General features: G+C 66.1%; 2 protein-coding genes across 5 annotated transcripts; both read left to right on the top strand.

Moving 5' to 3' along the window:
• Positions 1–971: 971 nt before the first annotated feature.
• DAZAP1 (DAZ associated protein 1) lies at positions 972–21,505 on the top strand. Of its 4 annotated transcripts, none has more exons than XM_058282185.2 (12): positions 972–1,166; positions 7,262–7,302; positions 7,858–8,024; positions 8,282–8,347; positions 9,572–9,679; positions 10,708–10,756; positions 13,816–13,898; positions 16,432–16,585; positions 17,681–17,710; positions 18,329–18,469; positions 19,104–19,280; positions 20,602–21,505. In XM_058282185.2, the coding sequence occupies exons 1-12, from the start codon at positions 1,138–1,140 to the stop codon at positions 20,772–20,774; spliced, it is 1,218 nt and encodes a 405-aa protein (XP_058138168.1). In that variant the 5' UTR covers positions 972–1,137; the 3' UTR covers positions 20,775–21,505. The 4 variants fall into 4 exon arrangements, with proteins under 4 accessions (XP_058138168.1, XP_058138166.1, XP_058138167.1 ...); XM_058282183.2 differs by having other exon boundaries at positions 20,599–21,505; XM_058282184.2 differs by having other exon boundaries at positions 1,003–1,166; positions 9,569–9,679.
• Positions 21,506–23,281: 1,776 nt separating this feature from the next.
• RPS15 (ribosomal protein S15) lies at positions 23,282–24,954 on the top strand. Its single transcript, XM_004462735.2, has 4 exons — positions 23,282–23,349; positions 23,758–23,843; positions 24,498–24,732; positions 24,808–24,954. Exons 1-4 carry the CDS (start codon positions 23,347–23,349, stop codon positions 24,919–24,921), a joined length of 438 nt encoding a protein of 145 aa, XP_004462792.1. The 5' UTR covers positions 23,282–23,346; the 3' UTR covers positions 24,922–24,954.
• The last annotated feature ends 2,649 nt before the right edge of the window (positions 24,955–27,603 follow it).

Raw genomic sequence — 27,603 nt, 5'->3', positions numbered from 1 at the left:
CTATCTGCCTGTGACCTAGTTCCTTTGTCCTTATATATATTTAATTCTACATTGCTGAGTACATTAAAATTTCAGGCTATGGAGAGGCTGGGAGATGGAGTGGAAAGTCACCATCTAACAAAACCTCGCATTTCATCTATTCATTATCTGTCAGTGTAGACCCGGGCTCCTCCCCGCGGCACTGCTGACACATGGGGCCGCATTTTCTGTTGTGGGGGTTGTCCTAGGAGGATCATCTAGCAGCACCCCTGGTGTCTGCCAGTAGCACGCCGCCTCCCCCGAGTCCCAAACTGTCTCTGCCAGCCCGAGTGTTCCCTGGGAGCCATAATCGCCCCCAGGGTGAGAATCAGGGGTGTAGACGATGTCGGGAAGTAAAACATCCCTTGGTACACGGCAGGGGCTCTTTGAATATTTGTCGGTAATCACTGGATTAACCGATAGGCGGATACGATGCCAGTTCTGCCCCCGACTCTCAGGAGTGCCCTTGCGTGACTCAGCCTCTCTGACCATCGGTTTCCTTTTCTCAGAAACGGGAACACGGGACGCAGTCAAGGCGAAGGAAACGACGGCGACGTGCCTCGAGCGGCGCCAGCCCCGGCGCACCCCAGCCGCCAACCGCGCGCGCCGCGGGGACTTCCGCCTTGCCATTTCAAAACGGAAACGGAAGCCGCGCCGCCGTCCCGCGGAGCCCAACCCTGGCGCGGGAGGGGAGTTGGGGGGGCCCCCCCCGTCCCCCCTCCCTCCGGCACGCATGCGCCCTCGGTCGCCGCACCCGCCCACACGTGGGCCGGCCCGCGAGACTCCACTTCCCAGAGTGCCCCGCGGCGCAGCCGGAGGCCGCCCGACGTACGGCGGCCGCCACTGCGACGGCGCCGGCCCCGACGCACGCACGCCGCGCCCCTGGCTCCGCCCCCGGAGGCCCCGTGCGGGAGCGCGCCCGGGCGTGCGCAGGGGCGGCGGCGCGGTGGCGCGGGGACGCGCGGCGACCGTTGGCGCTGAGGGGAGGAGGCAGAGCCGCCGCCGCCGCCGCCGTTGCGCAGATCCGGGCCGCGGCTGAGGGGCGGGCGCCGGGGCGAGTGACCTTCCGGAGGCGGGAGCGAGCGAGCAGGCCCGGGGACGCCGAGCGCCGCCGCCGCCATGAACAACTCGGGCGCCGACGAGATCGGGTAAGGGCGCGCCGCCGGGGGCCGCCCCCCGCAGCCGCGGGCCCCGCCGCGCTCAAGGTCACGCCCGCCGGGCCCGGGACCCCGGGAGCGGCCCGGCCCGGGGCGCCCCGACCTCCCCGGCCCCGCGGCCTGCGAGCTGCGGGCCGCCCCGCCGCCCCGCGACTTCCGGGCCCGAGGGCGCCGGGCCCAGCCCCGGGGGGCTTCCGGGGCGCCCCCGCCGGCGCCCGCGCTCGGCTCGGCGCACGTGGCGGGCCCGGCCGGGGGCTCGGGCTGCGCCGCCGCCGGGGCCTCGGGGCGCCGGGGGGACCCGGGCCAAGGTCACGCGGGGCCCCGGCGCGGCTTCCGTCCTCGGCGGGCCGCGGGCGAGCCGGGCCCGGCCGAGCCCGCGGCCGCCGCTCCCGGGAAGATGGCAGGGCCCGGCGCGCCGGGTGGCCGCGTGGCCGCGTTTCCGGCGCCGCCGGCGCCGCCCGGTGCCCTTGGCCTGGGCCGTGGGGCCGCGCCTGCGGGCGCTCGGGGGCCCCGGGCCGAGGCCACGCAGCAGCCGGGCGGCGGCCCCGAGCACCGGGGGGCCCGCGGGCAGGGCGAAGCTGCCCTGCGGTATTGCCGATGTGAAACCGGGGGTCGAGGAGAGGCGCCGGGGGCGGGGAGCCGGCCTGGACCGGGCCCACCCGCCGCAGGGGAGGGGGCTTTCTGCCCAGAGAGTAACCAGGCGCCGGCGGGGTCCCGGGACCGATCCTGGTCGCTTAGGGGCAGGGACGGCGGCCTGGACAGCCTGCTCCATAGGCAGGCGGCGAGTGACGCGCCCAGCGTGACCTCACTGCAGTGCACGGCCGCCCGTGAGAGGTCTCACCTCAAGTGGGAATCGGGGCCACAGGGGAGTCGTCCCCGCCCCTCGCATCCCCCCCACGCGCTCTTGGACACCACCAAGCCAGAACGGAGGTGCGCAAGGCGGGGCGCAGACCTGGCGCCCCGCTGGGTGCTGTCCCCTTCCCTGCCCTGGCGGACCCTCCCGGATCTCCCCCCCCCCTCCCCCCCCCGAAGCCGGCATTTCCAGGTTCCACAGGGCCGGGCCCCGGCACCGTTTCGGAATGCCTGGCAAATAAAAACTCGTTGATATGGAATACTGACAAGTTTCTACTTTGTTTAGGAAACTTGTGTCCGTCCAGAGCGGAAATCGCAGGTCAGCGCTTTGAGCTCCCTGCCCGGGCTCGCGCTGGAAGTTAGGAGAGCTGGGGCCCTACCCGCGCCCTGGCCGTGGGGTGCTCTCGCCGTTCCCCGTTGGAGGACCACACGCGCAGGCTTCCCAGCGGCTGATGCGTGCGGGAGGCCAGTCGTGCTCGGTCAAAGCCGTCTGTCCTGGAGCCGGCGTTGTGGTGACCCGCACCGCCGCTGGTTCCGCTGTAGCAGGTCCCCAGGGCTTGAAGGGTGCAGGAGCCGCTCTTCCTGCCCTGGAAACGCCGGCCCGCAGCTGGGGCCCCCTCACTGGGGAGAGCGAGGCAGGGGACACCCGCGTCTCCTGTCGAGCTGCCCCCTGCAGGGCCGAGGCTGCGCGAGCACCTGCCTTCAGCAGCTGCCGCTGGGGGGCGTGGGCGCGGGCGCCGCGCGCGGTCTCTACCTGAGCCAGCCTGCCAGGCGGCGTGGGGCCGGGTCAGCTGCTGCCGCTTGGGCGGCGAGCATCTCCGGGGGAGGTGCCAGGGTTCTGGGGGCACTGGGGTGGCTCCCCCAGCAGATGGACGTGTGCGCTCACGTGCCCTCACCTCTGAGCAGCGGTGCGGCTGCTGGTGTGGAAAGGGGAGCCAGGAGCTGCCCTGGGCCTTAGAGTGTCAGGCCCTGGTGTGCGTGGCCCATGCGGGGTGGGGGGGCAGGTGTGCCATCTTGGCTGTGGGAAAGCCATTCTGGGCTTTGCCGCCTCACAGGATAGACCGCTCTCCTGGTTTGGGTGCGGGAGCCCGGGCCGGCCCTTACCATGGGATGCCCAGCTCCCTGGGAGGGTCCCCGTCCCGCCGACATCCTGGCCCACTGTCCCCACAAGGGCGGGCGCGAGAGCAGCCGGGGGTGGGGGTGGGGGCGCTTCCTGCTCAGCTCAGCGGAGGGGCGGGGCGGCTGTGACGGCCAGGGTGGCTGGGCTCTCACTGGAGCCCTGGTCCTGTGGGCTTGAGCCGTGGCTGGAAGTGTCTCCAGGCATGCCACGGGTGCCCCGGGAGGCCGCCTCCTGCCCTGGTTGAGACCCGCCGCCCTGGAAGGGCTTGGCTCTCGGGGCCGGGGCCAGGTGGGGCTGGGGGCTCGCCTCCTGGTCGGGGCGCCGCTGCACGTGGGTGGCAGCAGTGTGATCCCTCAGGAGCTTGCCTGGGGTCGTGGTGGCTGAACCAGGGCTGTGGTCAGCCTTGATGCCCCTGCCCTGGGCCCATGGGGGGCGGTGCGTCCTGTAGGCTTGAGTCTTGCTCTGCTCCTTGCGGGGCTGAGGGGTGGATGGGGCAGGCCCCGGGTCCCCGTGCTCCCAGCCTTTGCAGAGAGCCCGCAGAGGTCGGCCCGCACTGTGTCCTCCCATGTGGGTGTCCGGTTGTGTCCCGCACTGCCGCGGGGTCTTACCCTCGTGCAGCGCTCTGTCCTTGGAAGGTAGTGGGAGCAGTTGGACGGCGAGGCCTGCTGAAGGCACGAATGGGCTTCTGGGCACAGGGTTACGTTTCTCCAACACGCGCTTCTCGCCCGGGGCCGTGGGATGGTCCAGTGCTGGGAGGTGGGTCGGTGGGTTTGAAGGCGGAGGACAGGGTGTCAGCAGTTACCAGCACCCCGAGGCCCCTGGAGAGTGCACTGCACCTTACAGTTGGGCCTCCAGGGAGGGGCTTCTGCTCTGTGGCAGGTGGGGACGTGGGCGGGGGTCACAGCTCAGGAGCTTTGGGCTGGAGCTCCCTGGCTTCCACCCCTGGCCGGGCGCCTGGCCACGTGACCAGGGAGTCACTGCCCCCCATGCCCTGGGCAGCCTTCCCTGGGCGCTTGTCTCTGCAGGGAGGGGAAGGGCCCAGAAGTCCCGGTCCCCAGTCCCCCGCCCGTGCCCCCAGCCCCATCCAGCCCTGGTGCTGCCAGCCCTGCCTTGCGCGGGGAGGCCAAGGGTACACGGGCCTTCCCCAGGCTGCCCGCTCCACGAGGCCAGGCCCTGCGTGTCCCCGCCGGAGGGGCGGCGGTCGGGCTGATTGTCCAGCATGGGCCTTGTATCGTTTTCTTGGTATCCTCCCTCAAACCCACCCAATTAAGTTCTTATAAAGTTGTATTGAAGTGCCCCATTCATACACGAACATACGTAAACAGTAAGCACATACTAAAAGTGGCAAACAAATAGCAAACATGCCCGTCTTACAGAGCGCTCCGTACGTCCCCCAGCAGCCCCCCCGCCTTGCTGTGGAACGTTTCCTACACACGATGGAAGAGCGTCGCTAGGCCGTGTCTGCACTGGGGTGTTTTCCCGCCCCACACTGCTGCCAGCCCCTGCGCTAGAGCGCGTTGGTTGTCGCTCATGAGCGGGCGTTCCGGTTGTCCCGCTGACCACAGCGCATCGCCCACCGCGGGCGTCCCTGTGCTGCGCAGCCTCGTGCCTTGTGCAGTCCTCTGAGGTGTACGCCCGGCGGCTCTTGCTTTCGTCAGAGTTGCGCTGTCACCAGCTCGGCCAGCTTTTCAGAACGTCTTATTCCCAGAGGGAGAACCCCCAACCCCTTGTCCCCCGTCGTCGTCCCTGAGAGGTGGCATGGTCACTCCTCGCCAGCTGGGTCCTGTGCTGACGTTCTTGAAGGTTGAAAGCCCGTGTACTACCCCACCCTGCTTGCCCGTGGCCTTGAGGCTACCTGCTGCCCGGGGAGGCCCAGCAGGCGGAGGAGACGGCCCCCGAGAGCGGCCCTGGGTGCCCGCCGGGGTGGAGGTGCGGGGTCCAGGGGTCTGCGCAGCCATGGAGTGGACATCGCCCAGCAGCCGGCCTGGGTGCTGCCCGGAGGGCAGGAGCGTGGCGGCCGGCGTGGGGCTGCGCCATGCCCAGGGCCTCCCCTCTGGCGTCAGCCGCTGGCAGTGGCATCCGAGCGAAGGCTGGGGAAGCGGCCAAGGAGGGGGACTTGCTCGGACACTTCTGTGAGCCCCCTGGGGCCACGTCAGGGCAAGTCACCTGAGTGTGGACAGAGCGCCTACTGTGTGCCCGGCTCTCTGACCGCCTTATTGCGGGCTCCCAGGCCTGGGGGCGGCCTGCAGACCCTGACGCCGTCCGCCGGTCCCTCGGCACGGCTCTGTGCCCGTGTGGAGTAGGAGCCGGTGACGTGTCTGCGCCCACACAGGCCAGCACTGCTCCGAGCAGGCCAGCGCCCCCTTCCCGCCGCGTGTGCGGCCGAGGGGCTGCCGGGAGTCCCAGCGCCGGCCGCGGGCGGGGCAGGTGGGGCACAGGGTGTTCCCAGCTCAGCCCTTAATCTGCGAGGCCCAGGGTGAGGGACCCCACGCAGGCTGTGGAGCCGCCCAGCACCCGGGAGCAGTCGTGCGGGGAGCTGCTGAGCGGGCTGGACCCGCGGCGCTGGCCCAGCTGCTTGGGCCCCAGGGTCACACCTGCCTCCCACGCCGTGACCGCGCTCTCTTCCCTTCTGTGCGCGCACCGTCCCGGCGGCTGGCGGCCGGTGTCCTTCCTGTCTCCTACGTGACGGGTCCGGGGCTCTGCCGCTGAGGGGGTGGGACCCGGGAACTGGTATCGTCTGTGGGCTGGGGCACGTGCTCTGGGCCCACGGGGGCCTAGCACAGCGCCGTCTCCAGGGCACAGAATGCGCAGCTCCTGCCGTGGCCTCCCCGGTGTTGCCTGCCACGGCCCCTGCGCCCCAGGCCCCGTCCCAGAGCATGTGCGGGCGTTCCCGAGGCTGTGCATCGTTTTCACGGCCTTAGACTTAGACATTGCAGGAACGGTACCGGCGTCCACTCGTGGCCGGCGTCTTGCTCCGCGCTGGAGGTGGGACGTCCTTGAAAAGAGCCGCGTGCCTGGGTGAGCACTGTGCTGCGGCTGGCACCTGGCCTTGAGGCCTCGTTCTGGCTAGTCCCCGGGCCATGTCCAGCCCTGTCACTCAGCCCCGTAACGGTGGTGCTAGCCTTTCCCTCAGAGCCGGGCCTTGCGTGCCAGCGAGGGCCGGGGCGGGCCAGAGGCCCAGCAGCCTGAGGGACGCCTGCTGCGGCCACCTGCCTGCTTGGGTTGGACGGTGGCGGCTGTTTCTTGGAGGGAACTGGGTTTTGCTTTCCTCGTTTTTGCGACTCTTTGAGCTCTTTCTTCTTGTCACCACACTGCCCTGGGTGCCCCTGGTGGCCTCAGCAGGCCCGAGAGAGCCCTTGTGCGCCGCGGTGGCCTCGCGCACCCGGGCTCCGGGGCCTGCCGCCGCCTCTAGCCTGCGTCAGGCAGGCGTGCCTCGCTGCGCTTCCCCCCTCGCGCTTCCCCCCTCGTGCTCCAGACCTCAGGCCCTGGGCTCCTGGGCGGCGCCTGCTCCGCTCCTCTCATGCTGGGAGATGGCAGCAGTGGCTTAGTGGACTGCGCTGGGCTCCAGTCACCTCTCCAGCGAAGAGAAGGCTGGAGCGGTCCAGCCCCTGGCGCGCTTGCGCGGGGCGGGCTGAGGCGGCGGCTCTGGGGGGGGCCCCGGCCCGGCCTGGCGGCGCCCAGGCCAGGGGGTAAGCTGCTGGAAGGGTGCAGCCTGGGCCCCTGTGGCCTCCCGTCCTGCCCTCCTCCAGGTGGCCTGTTGTACGGGGCTCTGCTGCAGGGGAGCTGCCCTGTCCCCGCCTGGGTCACGGTGCCCGGGGTCACTCCTGCAGGGTCAGTGGTGAGAGTCCTCACGAGTGGACTGGAGTGGCCGCCGACAGGAGCCGGGGCGCGGGCTCGCGGGTGCTGGTTGTGCCGGCCTCTGCGCACTCCTGACCCTCAGATCTGCCGAAGGAGCGGCAGAGCCTCCGACCCTGCGGAGAGAGCGCGGCCTGGCGCACGTGCCCCCCCCCCCCCCCCCCCCCCGTGTCGGCACGCCAGCGCGGAGGCGCGCGCCCCGTCCGGCTCGGGCCCTGGGGCGCGTGCGGCCCCTGAACGCGCTTGTGTTGGATTGCAGGAAGCTCTTCGTGGGTGGCCTCGACTGGAGCACCACTCAAGGTAGGCGCGGCCAGGGGTCCGCGGGGGTGGGCGTCACCCGTGTCCTTGGCCCTGCTGCTAAACCTGTGACTTCAGCCAGACGGGGCGCCTGATTGGGACCTGGATGGGGCAGGAGCAACTGTGCGTTTGCTCTGAAGCTGTTGCATGTCACTGAGACAGTGCCCATGGGGTGGCAGGGTGGACTCTGGACCGAGGCTGCCCGGAGAGGCCGAGGCAGGTCCTGAGCGCAGCAGCGCCACTGAGGCAGCTCGCCAGCCTGCTGGTCACGCTCGCGCCCCTTTAGCCATCTTCTCCTGGGTGCCGGGACCAGCGTGCCCTTCCTCCAGTGCTTCCAGCGCAGGGCCGCCTGTCCCTGCCCCTGGGCCCTTCCCGCCCCTCCCCTTCCTCCTCCCCCTCCCCACTCCCCAGGTGACCAGCCAGCGTCGGCCCAGCTAGGGCCAGCCCCCGCGGGGGCTGCTGGTGGGCCGGGCGCGCGTGCCCCATGCCGGTTGGGAGACTGTGCCTCATGCTCTGCTCCTGTGTGCCTTGTGTTTTCTGTCCCCAATCTCTGAGCAGAGACACTCCGCAGCTACTTTTCCCAATATGGAGAAGTTGTGGACTGTGTCATCATGAAAGACAAAACTACCAACCAGTCTCGAGGTTTTGGGTTTGTCAAGTTTAAGGACCCGAACTGCGTGGGGACGGTGCTTGCCAGCAGACCACATACATTAGACGGCCGAAACGTGAGTCCTGGCCCAGCCTCCCTGGGGTCTCGTTCCCCGGCTTGGCTCTGTCCCTGCCGGGGCGGTTTTTCTATCAGGGGTTTCAGCGTGGGGTTGACTGCAGAGGCCTGCGCCCTGCTGCTTGGGCTGGTGCTGGAGCTCGAGCAGCGGAAAACAACCGTGCGGGGCGGGGACGCGCAAGGTGGCTGTGCCACCGCTCGCTGTGGCTGACAGCTGCTCTTCTTGTTCACAACTGGATGGTCTGAAACTTCCTGCAGATCGACCCAAAGCCGTGTACGCCTCGGGGGATGCAGCCAGAGAGGACACGACCCAAGGAAGGCTGGGTAAGGGCCGGGCGCCGGGTGCCGGCGGTCAGCCCTGCGGAGGGGACGGGGCTGTGCTTGCCAAGATGGGGCGGGAGGAGGCCTTTTCATCTTGCCATTCGAGCAGCAGAGAATTGCTCAGATTATTCTAAAGCTGAAAGCCTTTTTAAATGTTACAGCCAAGAAGATTCTTATTATTCTACCTTAAAAAATACCCAAACGGTGGCAGTACACGCAGCTCCCATTGCAGCCTCCCCTGGCCGCCTTGGCTGGTTGCAGAAGTTAAAAATGCTGCTTCTCCCAGGGCCGTCCTCCTTCAGCCCCTTAAGCCTGCACCCACCCGCCCCCAGGCGCTGGGCGTCCGTAGCAGCCATGGCCGAGCGCCTTTAAAACCACCGAGGAGGGCCTGGGGTGGCCACGGGGGGCGCTGGTGTTTGGCTCATGGCGGAGACTTGTCCTGGCTCGACAGTCGCGAGTGCCGGGTTCCCCGCCCGCCCACCCGCAGCACCCAGCAGCGGGGTGCATCCCCATCAGCGTGGCTGCGCGGCCTGTGCCGAGGGCATGGGGCACGCCTGCAGCTCTGGCCACAGAGCTTGTCCCGCCCAAGCCCTGGCCCGCCCGGGCTTCCTCGCCAGCCGGTGGGGGTGCTCAGTGCGCACTGCTAACGGGTGCCTGCAGGCCTGGGGGCCAGAGAGCAGGCAGCAGACACCCCGACACCCGGCACACGTGCGCTGCCGAAGGGGCGGCAGGGACAGTGTGACTTCATCTCCCAGATAGGAAAGGGGTGCTTGGGAGTGAAGGCCGAGGCAGGGGTGTTGGGGCGGTGGCGTGTCGCAGGGCCTTCCCGGGAGGCGGGCAGCGAGCTGAGCGTGGCGCAGATGCGCGCGTGTGTGGGGGCCTGGGCAGTGTGGCCCTTCCCCCGCCCTGGCCACCCCCGGGGGGGCGCGTCCATGTGGGGGCGCTCCAGGGGCAGGCGCGGGCCCCGAAAGTGCGCCGGCCGTCATCGGTTACTAGAACGGCATGGCCACTATTGTCACCAGCTTAAAAATGGCGACTGAAAACCATCCTCGCTGCCAGCCGCACCGCGCAGCCTCCTCCACTCCCAGTCTCACCCTTTGCAGCCGGTGGCACGTGGGCCGCGGCGCCGGGCCCCTAGGGAGGCGGGAGAGGGCTGGGGGCTCGGCCGCGCTGAGGAGCAGTGGGTGGTCCTGGCACGAGCCGACGCCTTCTCCTCCCCGACAGCAGAAAGGGCCCCGGAGCGACAGCAGCAAGTCCAACAAGATATTCGTCGGCGGGATTCCTCACAACTGTGGGGAGACGGAGCTCAGAGAGTACTTCAAGAAGTTCGGAGTGGTGAGCTGTCCACCGGCCGCGCGCGCCCCCGCCTCGCCGCCCCTGCCCGTGCCCGGCCTTGCAGTGGGACGGACGGCAGGCTGCTGTTAGCGGCACGGCGCCGCCTGGGCCCTCGTGCTGGCAGAGGGGCTGGGGCTGAGGGAGCCGTGGGCCTGGGGCGCTGTCGTGCCCGCGGGTGTGGGGGTGTCCCGGTTCTCCTGGACCAGCCCCCCCTCGGGGCCGCAGGTGAGCACCTAGCCCTCCCAGCACCCACCGGGCAGAGCTCGGCCCCCGAGGGCGGTCGGGGCGGCTGTGGGAGGCCCTGTCCCCCACTGGGCTGTTCTCAGGGCTGCAGGCCTTGCTCCCAGGGCGGCTTGGTTTTCTGGGAAAGGCTGATCCCCTTGAGGATCTCGTGTCGTGAGGGGTTTGGGTCGGTGACGAGGAGGGCGGGGGGTGCCCTGAGGCAGAGGCTCTAGGAGGACAGGCAGGACAGAAGGTTTGAGCTCCTCCATCCTCCACTGGGACCCAGGCCGGGGAGAGGAAGGCCCAGGCTCGCGGTGCCTCCTGCCAGCCCAAGGCCGCCCCCTCGGTCTGGCAGTCGTGGTCGGTGGACACGTGGCTGGTGGCACCCACTGTGCCAAGAGTTCAGGCCACCAAGACCCACAAGAGGCCTGAGCAGAGCGCCCAGCTTCCCTGCCTGAAGGGAAGGGTGCTTGGTGGCCTCCGCCCTCGCCCGCATGGAGCAGGTGGCCTTGCCATCAGCTCACCGCCACTGGCCCTCCATGCATGCCTCCGGTCCAGCCGTGGGGCCGCGCCACCGGAGCTGGGGCTGGCGCTGCCCTGGCCTTCACCCGGATGCGCCTGGGGCTGGGCCCTTAGGTTTCCTTCCGTCTGCTTCTGGCTCCTCTTCGGACACCCCGCACTCCCCGAGTCCAGTTCCGAGGTCCCCAGGCAGTCGCTTGGGGGAGGGTCTTCTGGAACGGAAGTGCGTCCCCGCCTCGTGGCCTCTGCCGCCACCGCAGCCCTGACACCCGGCCTTCCCTTCGCAGGTCACCGAAGTGGTCATGATCTACGACGCGGAGAAGCAGCGGCCTCGAGGTAAAGCAGCCCTCGTTTGTCCCGAGCCTTCCTCACTCCTCCTTTCCTCAGATGGCAAACTATTTCCCCCACAGACAAAGCCAGGTGGTCGTGGCGAGCCCGGCCTGGGTGAAGCTAGGGGCCTCGGAGGCCCGCGGGGGCTGGGCTGCCCCTGGCGCCTCGCGGCCTCTGCGCTGCTGGAGCCAGCGCGGCACGCCCCTTTTTTGGCTCTTTCTTTTGAAGTTTTTACAACTCGACACGCATCTCAGCATGGTTTCTGTTTTTAAACGTGTATCAAAAGGTTTGTGGTTCTTTTAAATTGTGACCTTGTCCTCAGTCAGCACGAGTGGCAGTCCGGCCCCCGCCCCTGCTTGAAACCTAGAATTTCCTTTTTCCATCCCATGCTTTTTGTTTGTTTTTCTTTTTTTCTTTTTTCTTTAAGTCCACGGGGCAGGTGGGAGGAGGGGGTGGCAAGGCACGGGAGGGGAGTCCCACGTTGTTTTTCCTCCAAAGCTGCCCACACGTGCACGTGCCAAGGTGGCTTGTGGAGCGGGGGGCGGGGCGCTGCTCTGTGCCCCTTTTTTGTGGCTGCTGCTGCGTCCCCACCCTCAGGATTTTTGGCTCATCCACTGCTTTGGGGCCAGCTGTGCGTACAGACCTGCCCGCCCGGGCTCTGTCTGCAGTAGCTTCCACGGCGTGTCCCCCGTCCTGCGCAGAGGCAGTCGGAAGCCACACCTTCCACCGCGCTGAGCCGGCGCCCGCAGCATGCGCCGCCATGCTGGAGAATAGTTTGCCATTTGAACTTGCATCCCTCCGTTAAGTAACGTTCTCCTCCCTCCACGTGATTAAGCTGTTAAGTCTTAGTCTTAATTTTACCGTAGAGTACACGCTTAGCGACATCTTTTAAGTGTTCCATAGTAAAGTACAGTAATGTTAAGTAAGTTGTTTTCCTTTTCTCCCTGTGAATTGTTTGTGATTAACCCTGTCTCTAGATTTCTCTTCTCCAGGTGCTAAATTATATCACACAGGTACAGGCCAGTGCCACAGGCAGAGGAGGGAACGGGCTTTGGCTCCAGTGGGGTGTAAACGAAGTTTCGGTGTTTTCTGGTCCGCTGCTGCGGTGGTGAGGTCACCTTCCTGCCAGATGCCTCCCTTGCCCCCTGCCCGGGGGCTCCTCCTCACCCAGGACCCTGTGCTTCTCGCACTGTAGCCCGCGGTAGAAGAAGAGCCAGCTCTGGGGTTCCCGGCCTTCCTGCAGTTTGAGAAAACGGGCGAGCTGGTGTCAGTCCCCCAGGCCTGTTCCAGGACCGCCTCCGGGCTTGTGGCGCCACGGCCTGCGTGGGCCTTCGGGGTCCTCCCAGGTCACTCTGGCCTCCCGGGGCCTCCCCTGCAGGCAGCCCCGGGCAGGTGGGCAAGGCAGGCGGCCGCCCTCCGTTCTGGCCCTCTCTGGATCTCTCCACGTCCGTCCATCCCCGCCCCTTCTCCCGGAACCAGTGGGCATGTCTGTGCGGGTTGTGGGCGAGGGCCAGGCCAGTTGGTCCTGGCAGGACACGCACCATCCCCTGTGGCGACGCGGCGCCCTCTGTGCGCCCCAGCCCTGCTCCGCCCCGCAGCCAGCCCTGCTGCTTTCTCGGGTTGTCGGTCCCGCTCCGCTCTGTCTTGGCACATGCCGCCCCGTCCCCTGGCCCCGTCCTGGAGCCACGGTGCCCTTCTTCGCTTCTGCGTCCTCGCGCAGGCCCCATGCTTGTGTGTCTGTCGCACGCTCGCGTTCACACGTGTGCACATGGAGCCGTGCCATGGTCTGGAGCTGCCCACCCCCCTCACTTCCCGCCCCTCTCCTGCCCCTTCCCGCAGTTTTGCTTCTGTTTAGCGACGTGGTCCCAGCTGACTAGTGTCAGCCTTCCTCCTTCCTCTGCCCTCCTCCATCCGCTGGCAGGCCGTTTTCAGGCTGCCCTTTCCGGGGTGCTGCCCCTGCGGCCTTTGACCCTGCACTCCTGCCGCGGGCCCCAGCAGTGGGCCTGGCTCCTCCCTCCTTTCCACCGCGCTCTGCTCGCACACTGGACCGCTCCTGCCTCTATTTCCCCCTCCCCACACGCACAGACCCCGCGAGCCCCACGTCCCCCGGCCCCCTGGGGTCTTGCGGCACTCACCCTGCCTTGCGCGGCGGCGCGGGCCGGGCGCCTGCTCAGCTGCATCTCCCTGCCGGGGGGCATCCGCGAGCACGCAGAGCTCCAGCTGGCCCCGCCGGGTGCCCGCGACGCAGACCTGCCGCGCCCCTAGCGGGAGGCCGCTCCACCCGACCAGCCAAACTTCGTTTATACTGCCACGTTCTCGTGTGGGAAATGCGAAATTGTTTTTTCCCTTTGAAATTTTCTTTTTGATGACGTGATGCCTCTTGCTCTTGCTGCTGACAGCAGAATTGGACCTGCTGGAACCCGTTTTGGCCTGTATCTCTGTGTCCTTTGTATTTACTGGTAGATACATTGATATTTATATCGATACGCCTAGACGTACATACGTATACTGTATATTATCTTTGGTAGGACTCCGTGAGCTTACCCAACAGCGTTGGGTAAGCTTAGTGAGACGCTAGCTGTGGTAGGCCCTGTACTCCCGTTTAACGCTTTAGAACGATATACGCTGCTGTCAGCACTAGCTGCAAAGCAAACTGCAAGCCGAGGGGGAGAACCTGGGTTTCAGACAAGTGCCGACGCCCCGAGCCGCCCCACCTGCCCAAGCGGCCCCGCGCTGGGTGCACCCCTAAGGCGTAGCCCCGCCGGGCGCAGGTGCCGCCTCTGCCCGCGCTGAAGTCCAGGCACACACGAGCCGGGCCCCGTCGGCCAGAAGGCTCCATCCTCATCCCGGGGCCCCCGAGTCGCCCGCCAGCTCCGCCCGGGTGTCCAGGGCAGAGGCCTCGGTCCCCCGTCTGGCCGGCGGCCCCGGGAGGGAGCAGGGCCCGGCCCCCACGGCGCTTGGCTGAAACCCTCAGGCGATCCCTCGGCCTGTGCCTAATACTGTTCATCATCCTGTTTTGTGTCACAACACCCTGCTACCTTGATTCACTCTTCGTCGTTGGCTAGGTTTTGGATTTATTACTTTCGAGGACGAACAATCAGTGGACCAGGCTGTCAACATGCATTTTCACGACATCATGGGCAAAAAAGTGTGTAGTTGTAGTTTTATTTTACCTTAAGTCTAAACCAAGTCTTAGGCAATTTCAGGATTTCACTGGTGAAGGAAAACTCATTCACAGCCAGAAAGGGTCAGGCGGTCGCACCCCTCAGGTGTCGCGGCCTCCGCGTGCGGCAGCCAGGGCACGTCCTCGAGGCCCGTCTGCGCCCACCTGCCTCCACGGGCACACGGGGCACAGGGCACAGGGCACTGGGGCGGGCGGGCGGGGCCGGCCAGTGAAGTCCAGGGTTGCCTCAGGCTTGGTTCCTGTCACCACTCCTTCAGATGGCGCCCTTGTAGCGGGTCGTTTAATCCCCGGCCAATCATGTGCCCGGCGGTGGACTCTGGGAGCCCGCGGTTCCCGTTTCAAAGTGAACGAGGCGCAAGCGTCATGAAGGATTGGTCTTTTGAATTGGGTCACTTACTGTGGGACTCCGGTGCCCCCACACGCTCTAGTATTTAACACATGCAGTCAAGTGACCTCTGGTTGTCCCGTCTTCATACTGTGTTGCTGCCACCAAGGAAACAGGGAGAAGAAGCCGAGTGCCCCCATCATGTCACGACCTTGAGGCCGGTGTCAGGAAGTGGTCCCCAAGCCGCCGCCCCCCCCGGAGCCTTGAAGCTCTCTGAAGCGCTGACTCTCGAGCGAGTGCCTGGGTGCCCGCCCCGTGGGTTTCTATAGTTGGCAAATGCTCCGGGGTCCGGGTGGCAGCAGAGTTTGACCGGGATGCTGGCCCGGCTGCTGGCCCAGCTGCAACCTGGCGTGGCCAGCTGCGCATCCCAGCCTCCGCGCTGCCGGCGCTTCAGACAGCATCATGGCCGTTTTTGTCTTCCCTGCCCTCCTGCCTTGAGAGTTGACAAACAGTCAGGGTAGCGTGTCACATCCTTGTTAGGCGTAGGCGGTTCCAATTTGGTTGAATTAATCCTCTACGAATCTAACAACAGGAGAAACAAATCCTGTTCTGCCATCCATTGGATCCCTTAGTGTAAAGTTAGCACGCGGATTGCAAGGCTGCGTGGCAACTCTGAACGTGCGTTCAAGGAGTCTGCTCTCGTCGCCTGAAGGTACTGTGACGTGGTCTTGAACGTGTGCAGGCAGGACCCCTCCGTGGGTGTACAGCGTGGCCCCCACACGGCCCCTTTCCTGGACAGCCTCCCCACGCTCAGCCGGAAGCGGAGCAGAGACCTGCACCCGCTCCTAAGTAAGACCCGACATCCCAGGAGTCCAGCGCATCCCGGGGTCGCCACCTGCTCTCAAGGGCAGTGTTCGTTTTCTAGTCGTTAAGAAGCTTGGCGCCGAGTGCCTGCAGCCTGGCTCCTGGGAGGCTGGGGTAAAGGGTTTTTTTTTCTCATTTTTTTGAACATTACAAGGACTGCTTTGCTTTGAAGCAGGAGCCATGCTCCCTTTAGGGGAGTGTGTGAAGACTCGCTAATTTGAGGCCCCCCGTGCCACGCAGCCCTCAGTGGAGGGGAGCTAGTGGAGATTTTGTTCCTTGGGGCATCACAGAAGGTGGAGGGAGAACGTTGTGCCTCTGCGGCCTGCTTCCGCTTCTTCTCTGACAGGAAGGGTTTTTCAGGCAGAACTAAGGAACCCTGAACACGTCATCCTCAGCGTCCCTTGGCTCCCGTTCTTAGAAGAGCCGCGCAGGAGCCCCCGAGGCCGAGGCGGCGGGCGGGGTGGGGCAGCAGGGCCGCTTCGTGGTGGCTCCAGGGAAGCCGGCCTGCCGGCCACAGCCCTCTTGTCCCAGCCGCACAACGCCCTTTCCTTTAGCTGGCGGTGCTTCTCCCGTGTTGGAAGAGGAAGGGGTGTGGGTCGCTGACTTAACACAGTATGAAGATTGCTTACTGATTCAAATGTCCATTTTATTGCATGTTTGTTTACTTTTTTTTGTTAGATGTAATGTAAGATTCTTACCACATCCATTCCCTCTGACATTATTTTGAGTTATTTGAGATTCTTTAAGCGTTAGCCTGGGGAAGGTAAGTCTTTATCTTCCATTAGACATTTTAAGTAAAAGCCTAAGTAACCAACTGTGTTTCTCAGGTATGAGCTCCAGTTGCAGGCAGGGGGCGGGGGCTGGGGGCGCTTGGGCTCCACCCGGCAGAGGAGCCTCCCCCCCAAGGCTCCAGCAGGCCCGGGGAGGTGGGTGGTGCAGGCGCAGGCGGGAGGGGTCCTGGCCCTGTGGCCGCGGCGGTTCTGTGAGGCTGCGGGAGGGCAGCTGCCTGAGCCCAGGCAGGACCCCGCGGCGGCCCGAGCCGAGGAGCTCAGTGCTCGGCCCCTGCTCTGCAGTCAGGGCCTCGGGGGCTCGCGGCTGCACCTGCTGTACCTGAGAAACATCTTTAAGGAAAAAAAATTAGAAGAATTTTTTAAGGACAAAAAGCTATCTGTTTAAGTAAGGTTTATAGTTAAGTATTTAGTCTTAAGCTGTAAGATGCTAAGTGTAGCTGTAAGCACCCGCGGGTGTGTCTTGACGGGACGGGGCGCGGGAGCAGCGGCCTACTAAACCAGGGCTGGCTTCCTTTAGGTGGAGGTCAAGCGGGCAGAGCCTCGGGACAGCAAGAGCCAAGCGCCGGGCCAGCCGGGCGCCAGCCAGTGGGGAAGCAGGATCGTGCCCAACGCCGCCAACGGCTGGGCGGGCCAGCCGCCCCCCACGTGGCAGCAGGGCTACGGCCCCCAAGGTAAGCCTCCCGCCGGCGCACGCCACGGGGCCTCGTCCCCAGGTCCCCCGCAGACACTGCGGGCCGGGCCGCCTCGCCCAGCCCTGCCCAGCCCTCGCCGTGGAGACGGGCCGCCTGTCCCGGGCAGCCCGCCCGTGTCCTCGCCCGGAGCGGGCGACTTGGAGGGCTGGGCGGCCTGGGGCTCAGGCCAGCTGCTCTTCACAGAAGCCTTCCCTTGCTCTGGAGTGTCGAGCGTGGGGCCACTGGTGCCAGGCTGTGGCTTCTCGCCCACGCCCTGCCTAGCTGCACAGCCCTCTGCAGGCAGCCAGCAGACGAGGCTGAGAGGGGCACGTGCAGGCCTCATGTACCTCAGACCCCGGAGCGTTAGGCCGTGGCGCTAGGGGTCCAGCTGCAGGCGGGCCTGGGCCTGACCCCCTCCAGAGGCCGGGAGCTGGTGGGGCTGGCAGCCACGCCGGGCGAGGGGCTGGCCTGCACCTCCCGAGCGCCATCTGGGGTCTCGAGCACTCTGTGAGGAGAGTTTTCATTGCAAAATGAAAGAGCTGCAGGAAGCCGCTGGCCCTGCAACGGGCACCTTTGCATCCGCAGTCCTTCAGAGCTGTGCTGGCCCCCCGAAGCCCTGCTGGGGGGCGTCCTGCCCTCCCTGCCAGCCAGGGCCAGTCTCACGGCTTCTTCTCGAGCCTTATGCTGTCGTGAGCAAAGAAGTGGGTCTCGGGACGGCTGCGTTCCTCGGGGCTGCGGAAACCCCATGGGGCTCTCCAGGGCCTTCCCTAGGAGGTGCGCCTCCCCTGCTCTGGTCCGCAGGTGCTCTCGTGGACACAGTGGACAGAGGGCGACGCCCTGTCTCCAGGGGCCGAGGCGGCTCGCAGCAGGGGGCGTGGGGCGAGTGCCGGCGCTCTGCTGGGGCCCCCGGGCTGGCAGTGCTGGAGGCGGGGCCCAGGGCTTCTGCAGCTGTGCCCCTGGGCAGGTGTGGGGCTGCGCCCTGCGCCTGGACCCGGGGGAGGTCCCTGGCCTGTGACCACCGCTTCCCACACGCGTTGGTCGACATCGGGCCAGCGGGAACGTGGCTCCAACCCGCCCTTCTCCTCTCTCGTTTAGGAATGTGGGTGCCGGCAGGACAGGCGATCGGTGAGTCGTGCTTGTCGAGGAGGGGGTGGGGCGGGAAGTGCCTGCGTGCGGGTGTGGCCCTGGAGCAAGGCCTGGCAGGCGGTGCCTGGGCAGTAGCTCCCTCACGTGATGAGGAAGTGGGCGCAGGCGGGGGGTGTGGGCCCCGGCCTGGTGCTCCAGCCCCTTACCTGCTCTTTTTTTTTTTTATTATTCTTTTTTTTTATTTTTCATTTTTCCATATTTTTCTTAAGTATCCCAAACTTCACACTAAGAATTTTTTTTTTCCTCTCCCTTCCACCCCACCCCCCAGTTGTCACTGGGAATCTGTGTCTCTTTTCTTTGCATCATCTTGCTGTGTCAGCTCTCCGTGTGTGCCGCATCATTTCTGGGCAGGCTGCACTTTTTCTTTCACGCTGGGCGGCTCTCCTTATGGGGCGCACTCCTTGCACACGGGGCTCCCCTATGCAGGGACACCCCTGTGTGGCACAGCACTCCTTACGCACATCAGCACTGCGCATGGGCCAGCTCCACACGGGTCAAGGAGGCCCGGGTCTTGAACTGCGGACCTCCCATGTGGTAGGCGGACGCCCTGACCACTGGGCCAAGTCCGCTTCCCTCGCCTGCTCTTCTGCTTTCCAGGTGGCTATGGACCCCCCCCGGCGGGCAGAGGGGCCCCGCCACCGCCCCCGCCCTTCACCTCCTACATCGTGTCCACGCCTCCGGGAGGCTTCCCGCCGCCCCAGGGCTTCCCGCAGGGCTACGGTGCCCCCCCGCAGTTCAGTAAGTGTCCACCTCGCCACGGGCCCACTGTGGGGAGGGCAGCGTCCTACTTCCCAGTCCCATGGAGGCCCCTGGGTGCTCCCCCGCCTACTCCCGGCACCCAGCCCTTCACCCTCCGTCAGAGCGAGGGCGGCCTGGGGGAGCTGGGGGCGGCCGTGCCCGGGAGAAGTGGGGCTGTCCCTCCCGGCTGCACGCAGCGTGCCGCCGCGGTGGAAAGGAGCCGGGGTTGCTGTGCGCGCATCCTCTTGGGTTCTGCCCTAAAGCTGCTGCCGCAGGCGCTGGAACTGGGGGTCCGGCCTTCCGCTGGGTCTTGGGGAGCTGGGGGCGCTGTGTAGCGGCCACGTGGGACGTCACTTCATGTCTAGACGGGTTGGCTCTCCGCTCGTCGACAGGACGCACCGTGTGCTTGCGCCGCGATTCTCAGCGACTGAGCCGACGCCTCCCCCCACGGGGCTCACGCTCGATCGCCGCGCCCCGTGTCTGGTGCGCCCCGAGCCACCTGCCTGTCCCGGCCCCCGTCTCGGGTTCTGTCCTGCGGCTTCACACAGAGCCCTGCCCCTGGCCCGGCGCAGGCGTGCCCCCGGGGAGGGCCGGCTCAGGCCCACTCCTCTGCCCACTCTCCGTCTGTTCGCAGGTTTTGGCTACGGGCCTCCTCCGCCACCGCCTGACCAGTTTGCCCCCCCGGGGGTCCCTCCTCCGCCTGCCACTCCGGGGCCAGCCCCTCTGGCCTTCCCGCCACCCCCGTCACAGGCCGCCCCAGATATGAGCAAGCCCCCAGCAGCGCAGCCCGACTTCCCCTACAGCCAGTATGGTGAGTGCCCCCCGGGCCCCGGCACCCACGGTGGACACAGCAGGCTGACCCGCAGCGCCCCGCGAGTGGCACCTCGGAGGACAGAGGGACACCTGGTGGCAGAGCCAGCGGCCAGGGTGTCGTTGGGGAGCAGGACGGGGTCTCTCTGGGTCTTGCCCCGCAGCCGCCTGCAGCAGCGGCCACCAGCCGTGGGACCTGAGGCGAGGGAGAGCCACAGCACGGGGGTCCGCGCTGGGGGCTGAGGCTCGTGTTTCGAGGCTCAGGCCTCATGCCGGCATGTGCCATGCCACGTGGCGGCTCGGCGGCCGCCCTGGGACGCCTGCCCTGGGACAGCCTTCCTCGGTGGCCCCAGGCTGGCTCCGCCTGGCTGGCCGGTGCCCTCTGAGCCCCAGGGAGCCCGGGGCCCCCCCGCTTCGAGGCCATGCTGGTAGCAGCGTGGACGGTGGGCTCCAGAAGGTGCCCTCACGGGCAGGCCCTCGTGCCCTGTTGCCTACAGGGGGAGGGCCTGGCCCTCAGGGTGGCTCCGAGAGCTTCCCCAGCCAGAAGCACGGCCGACGCCTCGAGGCCTGAAAGAAAGGCCCCTCCTGCCCTGTGGCCTCGCCGGCCCGGGACCTTCTTCCTCTGCCAGAGCTCTGTACGCAGCTCTGCGCGCGGCGCGCGGCCGCCCCACCACGGTGCTGCGGCCGCCCCTTCCCAGGCCTCTAAGGCCAGCCAGTGGGGGCTGGGGCCTGGCGAGGGACACCCCAGAGTGCAGCCAGGGCAGAGCCCGTGGGGCTTGCCTCCTTGGGCTGTTCCGTTGTGTCCTTCAGTGCCACAGAGCCGCGCTCAAGCCGTCGGTGCTTTCCGTGGAAGTGAGCTCATGGAGCTCATGCCCCAGGCACGCCTGACCTGTGGCCTGCATTCAAAGACCCCTGGTGGCTCTTCCCTCCTGCCAGGAGGAGGCACCCCCACCAGGCCGCCCCCAGCACCCTACTTCCCGGAACCGGGGGGGAGGTCGTGAGGAGGCTGCTTGCCTTCCTGTGAGGGCTGCCCCCTGCCCAGGCCCCTCAGGCAGCGCCCTGGGCGGGTCTCCCTGCTGACTGGGCCACAGATGGCATGAGGCCTCCCACCCCGGCCCTGGGGCCTGGCAAGAGGGGGCGGCCAGGGGCCAAGGCGGCCCGGCCCACACCCTGCAGCCCCATGGGGCAGCCACGGTCCTTTGGCCTGGAGGGGGCCGGGCCTGTGCTATTGCCGTCATAAGGGAGAGGGCAGAGGGTGGCGTGAGCGGGGCGGGGTGGCGTGCAGCCCACTGGCACTCACGGACTCTCCCTACCCCCAGCAGGTTATGGACAGGACTTGAGTGGCTTTGGACAGGGTTTCTCAGATCCCAGCCAGCAGCCCCCCTCCTATGGGGGACCCTCGGTGCCAGGGTCGGGCGGGCCCCCCGCCGGCGGAAGTGGCTTTGGACGTGGCCAGAACCATAACGTGCAAGGCTTCCACCCCTACCGCCGCTAGCCGGGCCTGCCACGCCGCCGACGGGCTCCAGTGAGACCGAGGACGCCACGCTCGTGAACTCGTGACAATCACGCTGGACAGAAGAGCGACGAGACGGTGGGGGGCGGGGGGCGGGGCACCGGGCTTTGGAGGTGAGGCTGTGGGTGTTTGGACTGAAGTTTTTAGACATATTTCTTTCTCTAACCCATCAGCACAATAAAAAAAAAGTCACTGGTTCAAACAACAGGGTTTTAAAAACGTCTTCAGCTTTAATTCAAAACTTCAGGTTTCTTTTTCTTCCTTTTTTTTTTTTGAAATTATTTTCCTGAGCCTTTTGTTTTACCGTAAATTGTAAACTTTTATGTTTAAAGAAAAAAATATACATTTACAAAATTGTGAGATTTTTAAGAGAAATTTTCTACGATGTATACTGGCTTATTTTTTAATTTAAAACAGGGTTTCCGTCAGCACTGGTGGGAGTGAGGAGCGCGCGTCGCTCGCGCTCCTGGCTTTGGGGTTGGGACTCGTTGGTCCAGAAACTCTGGGAGCTTGAAGTCTACTGAGCGTGTTTCTGTTTTCTGTTGATTCCTTGCTTTTGTCGGCCGACTTGAAGGCAGCGCCCGCAGGTGCACCGAGGGCCGCGGCGACCACGACGCTGTGCCGGCCCTGGCCGTGGCCGGGCCGTGGGAGCCGATCTGCCCTGCCCGGGCTCTGGCCCTGGTTTGAATAAAGAGCAGTGCGTTTGGATTAGAGGCACCGTGTGTCTGTTCTTCTGCCCGCGCCACACGCCCTGGCCTCTCGGCCGGGGTCCCTGAACAGGTCCCCAGCCTCTGCCCTGCGCTGCGCCCAGCCGGGCAGCCAGGCCGGCCTGGAGGGGACCGGGGGCCTGGGTGGGGAGGCGGGCAGGAGGGTCTGTGGGGGGGGCGGGAGCCGGGTTCCCCTCGGCTTGGCCCCGTGCCCCCATCTCCTGGTCTTCTCTCTCCTCTGCCTCTGGTTCCCCAGCGTGAAGGGCAGCCCTGCCCCCTCGGGGGTCTCGGCCTTCTGATTCGGTCAAGGTCGCAGCCCTCGCCTCCAGGTGCAAGGCTGTCCTCCCGCTCCCTGGACCTGGAAATGGGACTTCGGGGCGGCCGCAGCGGGGAGCACGGGGCACTTCCCCGGGGTTTCCATGAGCAGCGGCCTCAGGCAAGTGGGGGCAGGTGATCCCACAGGAGGCGGCCTGGGCTACGGCCTGCGTGCTGGCCCTGACCTCAAGCCTGCCCCGGGCACGCCTCCACCACTGCCCCAGGTGCCTTTGCCGGCTTCTACAGGTGCCCCTTCCTGGGCTTGTGGCCCTTCCATGGGCAAGGCCAGCAGCGGGCACCGCCCAGCCCCTCTGCAGAGGCCTCTGCCTCCCTGTGATGCCATCGGGCCCACCTGGAGAGCCCAGGGTCGCCCCCCTCTCAGGGCCCTGCTGCAGAGGCCCCTCTGCCTTGTGACGGTCCTGGGGTTAGGCCGTGGGCATCTACAGGCCGCTGGCCTGCATGCCATGTTCCAGCTCAGGAAGGCAAGAGAGCCGCCGGGGTCAGCGCAAGAGGCACGAAGGAAATAGCCAGAACTCCCCATGCCTGCACACTTGTGGGAGCAGCCCAGTGTGGCTTCCACCTGCTGCATTACCAGAACTCCCCAGCACCCCTGCGCGAGGCGACTGCAGCCCCCACAGGCTATGCACACCCAGTTCCCGCCGTCGCAGATGGGGCCTCTCCCCCACTGAGTTCTGGAAACGTCTTGGCGTTAGATTTGCATTTGAGTTAAAGGCCTGAGGACCCTGTAGCTAAAACTGGCGCTCCCTACTTCCCTGTCTTTGCTGTCTTCCGCCTTACATTCCGAGTCATCTCTAAACATTGAGTGCGAACTGTGTACCATGACCTGTGCTGGGTGCCAGCAGTACAGGAGCAATAGACACAGCCTGCCTGGCCCTGTGCTCACAGGCAGAGAAAAAGGCATGATGGCGTCATGGCAGAGGCACTGGCCCATGCTCTCACCCCAGGACCTTTGCATGCCTGCTCCGGCCCCACTCTCGGGATACTTCTTCCCAGCTCTGCTTTACTCCCTTCACACCTAAGGTTATGACCAACTCGGTTGGATTTGTGCCGGCCGTTTTGGTTTTGTATCCCTCCACTTCTGCTTCCTTTGGCATTAATGAATATTTTCTAGGCTAACTTCTAATTCCATTCGCGCCTTTTTCACTCTTGCTGCTTCTCAAGCTTAACTATATGGCAACCTGCAAAAAGCAGCTTCGGGTTTATGCAGGTTCCCGGGAGTTCCTTAGCGCTCTTCTGTCCGCCCCTCTGCGCAGCGCATCTGTGCGTGTTAAACCTCAGCTACGCAGCCTTATAATCAGCTCATCTTGAAGTCGGGGTCCGCACACCTCGGGCCGCTGGCCCTTTCATCCCCGCAGCCTGTGCTTCGGCCTCCGGGCGGCAGGGGGCGCCAGCCTGCCGCCGGGAAAGCGGCCACGCGTGCGCGCGCACGGCCGAGGGGCGGGGCACGCGGGCCGGTTCGCGTTAACTGCGCAGGCGCGGCCGCGGAAGGGCCTTTCCGTAGAGCCGGCAAGATGGTGAGTGGTGCAGCTTCGCGCGTCTGCGCCCGGCCCATCCGGCGCCATCCGGGCTCCGGCGGCGCCTCGGGGACCGCGTTCAGGCCTTGCGACTGCGGCGGCCCCCCCGCGGGCCTCCGGGGGCTCTGGACGTGGGGGCGCGGGGAGGGCCTGCTGCGTGTCTGGACGACGCGGGCCGGAGAAGGCCGGCGGGGCTCGCATGTCCCAGACAGGCCCCCGTAGCGGGGAGCCGCGCGCGTCTCCTGGGCCGGCGGTGGTGTGTCCCCGCGGGCTTCCGTACCCGGGGCACACGCGGTTTTCTAGGGGCAGCCTGGGCCGGGTGACCCCTGCCGCGCGACCCCAGGGGTGGCCTTGGCCGCGGAACCTGGATCTCGGGGTCCCGCTCATCCACGTCCCGTGCCCGCGCAGGCGGAAGTGGAGCAAAAGAAGAAGCGCACCTTCCGCAAGTTCACCTATCGCGGCGTGGACCTCGACCAGCTGCTGGACATGTCCTAGTAAGCGGCCGGGGCGGGCGCGGCGGTGCGGAGGGGGCCGGGGGCGGGCGCTGCGGCCTGAGCGCCGGGCTGGCATCGGGCGGAGCTGACCTCTGCAAAGGTCCGGTGGTCGCTTGGCGCTCGGGCACTCTGTCGCGGAGCCGCCTTAGCCTGAACCCAGCCACGGACTCTGCAAGCCAGCGCGCGTGGTTAGCAGGCCGGGGTTTGGCGTGTGGTCGGAGATTTGCCGACCCCTTAGCCTGTTAGAAGCTGCCCCAGCTGCTGAGCGGATGTGGGCCCTGCTCTGGACAGGTGGATGGGAATGTTGGGGAGGCTTGTCAAGTTCCTTGTAGGCGGACCTAGTGGTGGGCGTGGGGTGGGGGGTGGAGCAGACACCTGCCTGTCTGCGGGGGGGGGATTTGCAGGGTTGACTTTTCTCCTGGTTCCTGTTAGTGGCCTTGGCTAAGTCTTCACTGCTTGGTCTTGAGCCTCAGTTTCTACATCTATAGACACCTGCTGTGGCGGTTCTTGAATTTGAAAGGTTTGGCGGGGACGTTTGGCACCGGCTGTCCCCCCAGGGTCTGGGCCTGCCCCTTGCCTTTGGTGGCCCCCCCCAGGCTCTGGCAGGTGGGGTGGGCTCCGCCCGGGACTGAGCCCCGGGGCCTGGGTCCACAGCGAGCAGCTGATGCAGCTGTACAGCGCCCGGCAGCGGAGACGGCTGAACCGCGGCCTGCGGCGGAAGCAGCACTCCCTGCTGAAGCGGCTGCGCAAGGCCAAGAAGGAGGCGCCGCCCATGGAGAAGCCGGAGGTGGTGAAGACGCATCTGCGCGACATGATCATCCTGCCCGAGATGGTGGGCAGCATGGTGGGCGTCTACAACGGCAAGACGTTCAACCAGGTGGAAATCAAGGTAGGAGCCGTGCCCGCCAGGGTGGGGGGCTGCCCGCTGCGGTCGCCGCCCCCTAACACCTCCCGCCTCCCGCAGCCCGAGATGATCGGCCACTACCTGGGCGAGTTCTCCATCACCTACAAGCCCGTGAAGCACGGCCGGCCCGGCATCGGGGCCACCCACTCCTCCCGCTTCATCCCCCTCAAGTAGCCTGGTGCAGCCAATAAAGGCGCGGACTCCTCAGCCCGAGTCCGGCTTCTCCTTGTGCGTGTCTGGCTGCCCTGGGTGGGGGAGGCTCCTGGGAAGTGTCCAGCTCGGTAGAGGAAGGACTCGTGAAGGGCTTGGTGAGCGGGCTGCACCGCGTGTGTGCGGCGGGCCGAGGAGCTCCGGGTGACAGCCTGGCCCGGGCTCTGCCCAGCTCCCCTGACCCCCTAACGCAGCAGCCTTCAGGCCCAACCTGGCCTCGGGCATTGCCCGTACAGAGGCAGCGACCCCGCGGCTAGCACCTCTGCTCTGGGCCCCTCTGCCTCCTGCGGGCTCACTGGCGAGGCGTTGTCCTGCAGTGGAGCACAAGCACCGCAGGACCAGAGGCTCTGCCCCGGGCCCTCACCACGCCGTGCTCCTCCCTCTTGGGCCCTCCTCCACCCAGCATGGCTGCAGGCTGTTGATGGGGCGGTACGCACCACATCCGCGCGGGGCGTGGAACAGGAAGACACTTGCACACCAGCCGAGCTGGCCCCTCATGCTGGGTGGGACCCCACAGGCGGCAGGTGTGGGGATTCTGGGACACCCTGGTGCCCCTGACTGCACGGGAGGAAGTTGAGGGTGATCTGCTAGAGCATTCTGGGGCAGAGCTGGGAAGAATCATCCGTTTGGAGAAGACCTTAGGTGGAACAGGGCAGGTGGGCACATTTGTGGTACTAGAACGTCCAGCTTGGCAGAGAACCTCGGCTCTGAGGTGAAAGGAGCTGAGAGAATGCCTGCAGCCAGCCTGGCAGTAACGTCCCGGAATGAGGGAGCTGTCTGTCTAGAAAAAGAAGGGGCTTCCATCCCCTCCTAGGAGAACCCAGCTCCTGGGTCAGATGGCCAGGGGGCACAGAACAACTGCCAGGGAGCAGGAAGGCGAGTGGAGGCAGCCTGGGGCGAGCAGGGCCTTGGAATGAGGACACGGGCTGGGGCGGTCAGGCATGGGAAATGCTGCCCTGACGTGGGCGCTGCGTGGAGCTGAAGCGCGAGGGGCGGTCGTGTACCACGGCAGGTGCCCCTTGCCTGGCTCCTGACAGTTGGACGCCGGCTGGGGTCTGGGTGTTAGGGCTTCCCTGAACAGGTGGGCAGGACGAGCGTGTGGGGAGCAAGTTGTTTCCATGTGTGCTTGGAATGTGAAAAATGAGCTGTTTTAATGTGGCATGGAGAGAAAGGACGCCAGCTTGGAATGTGGAGCTTGCCCGGAAGTTGGCTTTTGTCCCTAAACACTTCAAAGTCCAAGAGTGGACAGAACTCCGAGCGCCCAGGTCCAGCTGCGGCAGGAGCGCGTGGGCAGGCGCTGGCGAACCGGCCCAGGTGGCGTCCAGGTGGGAACGGTGCCTTAGAGCCGGTCACCTCTGTTGGTGAGGTGCCACCAGTGGCTGGTTCCTGCCAGTCAGGACGCGGCTGGGACAGGAGGACAAGCTGTAGGTAAGAACTTGCTGCTCTGGAAGGTGGTTGTAGGTGTTCCCTGCACCTCTGACCTCCAGCTGCCTAGGTGGGGGGGTCAGTCCCGGAGGGGCGGGCCGCTGCTCTGACCCCCCAGACCCCTGCTGGGAGCCAGTTTTGTAAATAAAGTCTTATTGGCACACAGTCGCGTCATTTTTAAGTCAAGGGCTGCTTTCCCACTACGGTGAGGCTTGGAGCCCGAAAAGTTGCTTCGCCCTGGAAAGCAGATGAGCATCTCAGCAGGGGGCCGCCCCCCTTAGCTGGCACAGGACACCTGCGGGCCCCCTGGGGCAGCTCGGGAGGGCTGGGGCTGTGTTGGGAATGAGGGGCCAGGGGCCGTTCAGGCGGGCACACGCTCCTGCCCTCACTCAGGTGGGCTGGGCAGGGGGCGCCCAGGGACTTGGACCTAGGCTCTGGCCCCTGGGCTGTGACCAGCAGTGGCTTCTCCCTGCCCCATCCCATGGACACCCAGACGCAAAGCTGTCCCCTGGGCGGGGAGCCTCTGTGACCCTCCTCAGGCCCAGCTGCCTGCGGCCCCTGCCCAGCCTGGCCAGAGCCCACCATGTCCCACCTGGACTTCAACTCAGAGGCCTCAGTTGTGTCCCTGATTCTCAAGTGGCTGGCCTGCCTCGTCCCTGCCGTGGCTGTCCCTGCAGGGCTGTGCGTGTGCCCCTCCACCTCCAGGACGGGGCTGGCACAGCACCTGCTCCAGGCCTGCCCCACACGCAGGCCGGGCAGCGCCCTTTTGGTCTCCCTGCCTGCTTGGCTCCCCAGGACACAGTTCAGTCCGCGCGGGGCCCCTCTGCTCACGGCCCCCCAGGGATCCTGCCAGCTCCCTGGGCCTGCACGACCTGCGCTGGCCGCCCTGCCCTTCCCGGGGCACCCCCAGCCCTCGGGCGCCTCTTCAGCCCATTTCCAGCTGCTCCTGCTTGGGCCCTGGCTCCCGGGCAGGGCTTCGGTCTTGTTCATTGCACGGGCTCATCACACAGTAGGTGTTTAATTAGTTTTGGCCGAGGGGTGCTGTCGCCCCACCAGGCGGCCCCGAGTCTCCAGTTCCAAGCAGCGGTTTGCGCGGCCAGATCTGCTGACCAGTCACAGAGGAAGCTCACTGAGCAGGCGGCTGCCTGCGGGGCGTCCTCTGCGTCCCTGGGGGTCCCCATTCCCCCGAGGTCCCCACTTCCCCCTACGGGCATCCCTGTC

This window comes from Dasypus novemcinctus, chromosome 19 (genome assembly GCF_030445035.2).
Source record: "Dasypus novemcinctus isolate mDasNov1 chromosome 19, mDasNov1.1.hap2, whole genome shotgun sequence".
Taxonomy (NCBI): Eukaryota; Metazoa; Chordata; class Mammalia; order Cingulata; family Dasypodidae; genus Dasypus; species Dasypus novemcinctus.
The sequence above is the reverse complement of the archived record's forward strand: the minus strand, read 5'-3'. Positions and strand labels throughout refer to the sequence as shown.

Bases quoted from the DNA above. Each gene is read 5' to 3' on its own strand.
- DAZAP1 (XM_058282182.2), top strand. From the start codon at position 1,138: ATGAACAACTCGGGCGCCGACGAGATCGG. The intron at 7,303-7,857 runs GTAGGCGCGGCC...ATCTCTGAGCAG, and splicing joins CGACTGGAGCACCACTCAAG to AGACACTCCGCAGCTACTTT. The intron at 10,757-13,815 runs GTAAAGCAGCCC...GTCGTTGGCTAG, and splicing joins GGAGAAGCAGCGGCCTCGAG to GTTTTGGATTTATTACTTTC.
- RPS15 (XM_004462735.2), top strand. The intron at 23,844-24,497 runs GTAAGCGGCCGG...CTGGGTCCACAG, and splicing joins CAGCTGCTGGACATGTCCTA to CGAGCAGCTGATGCAGCTGT. The intron at 24,733-24,807 runs GTAGGAGCCGTG...CGCCTCCCGCAG, and splicing joins TCAACCAGGTGGAAATCAAG to CCCGAGATGATCGGCCACTA.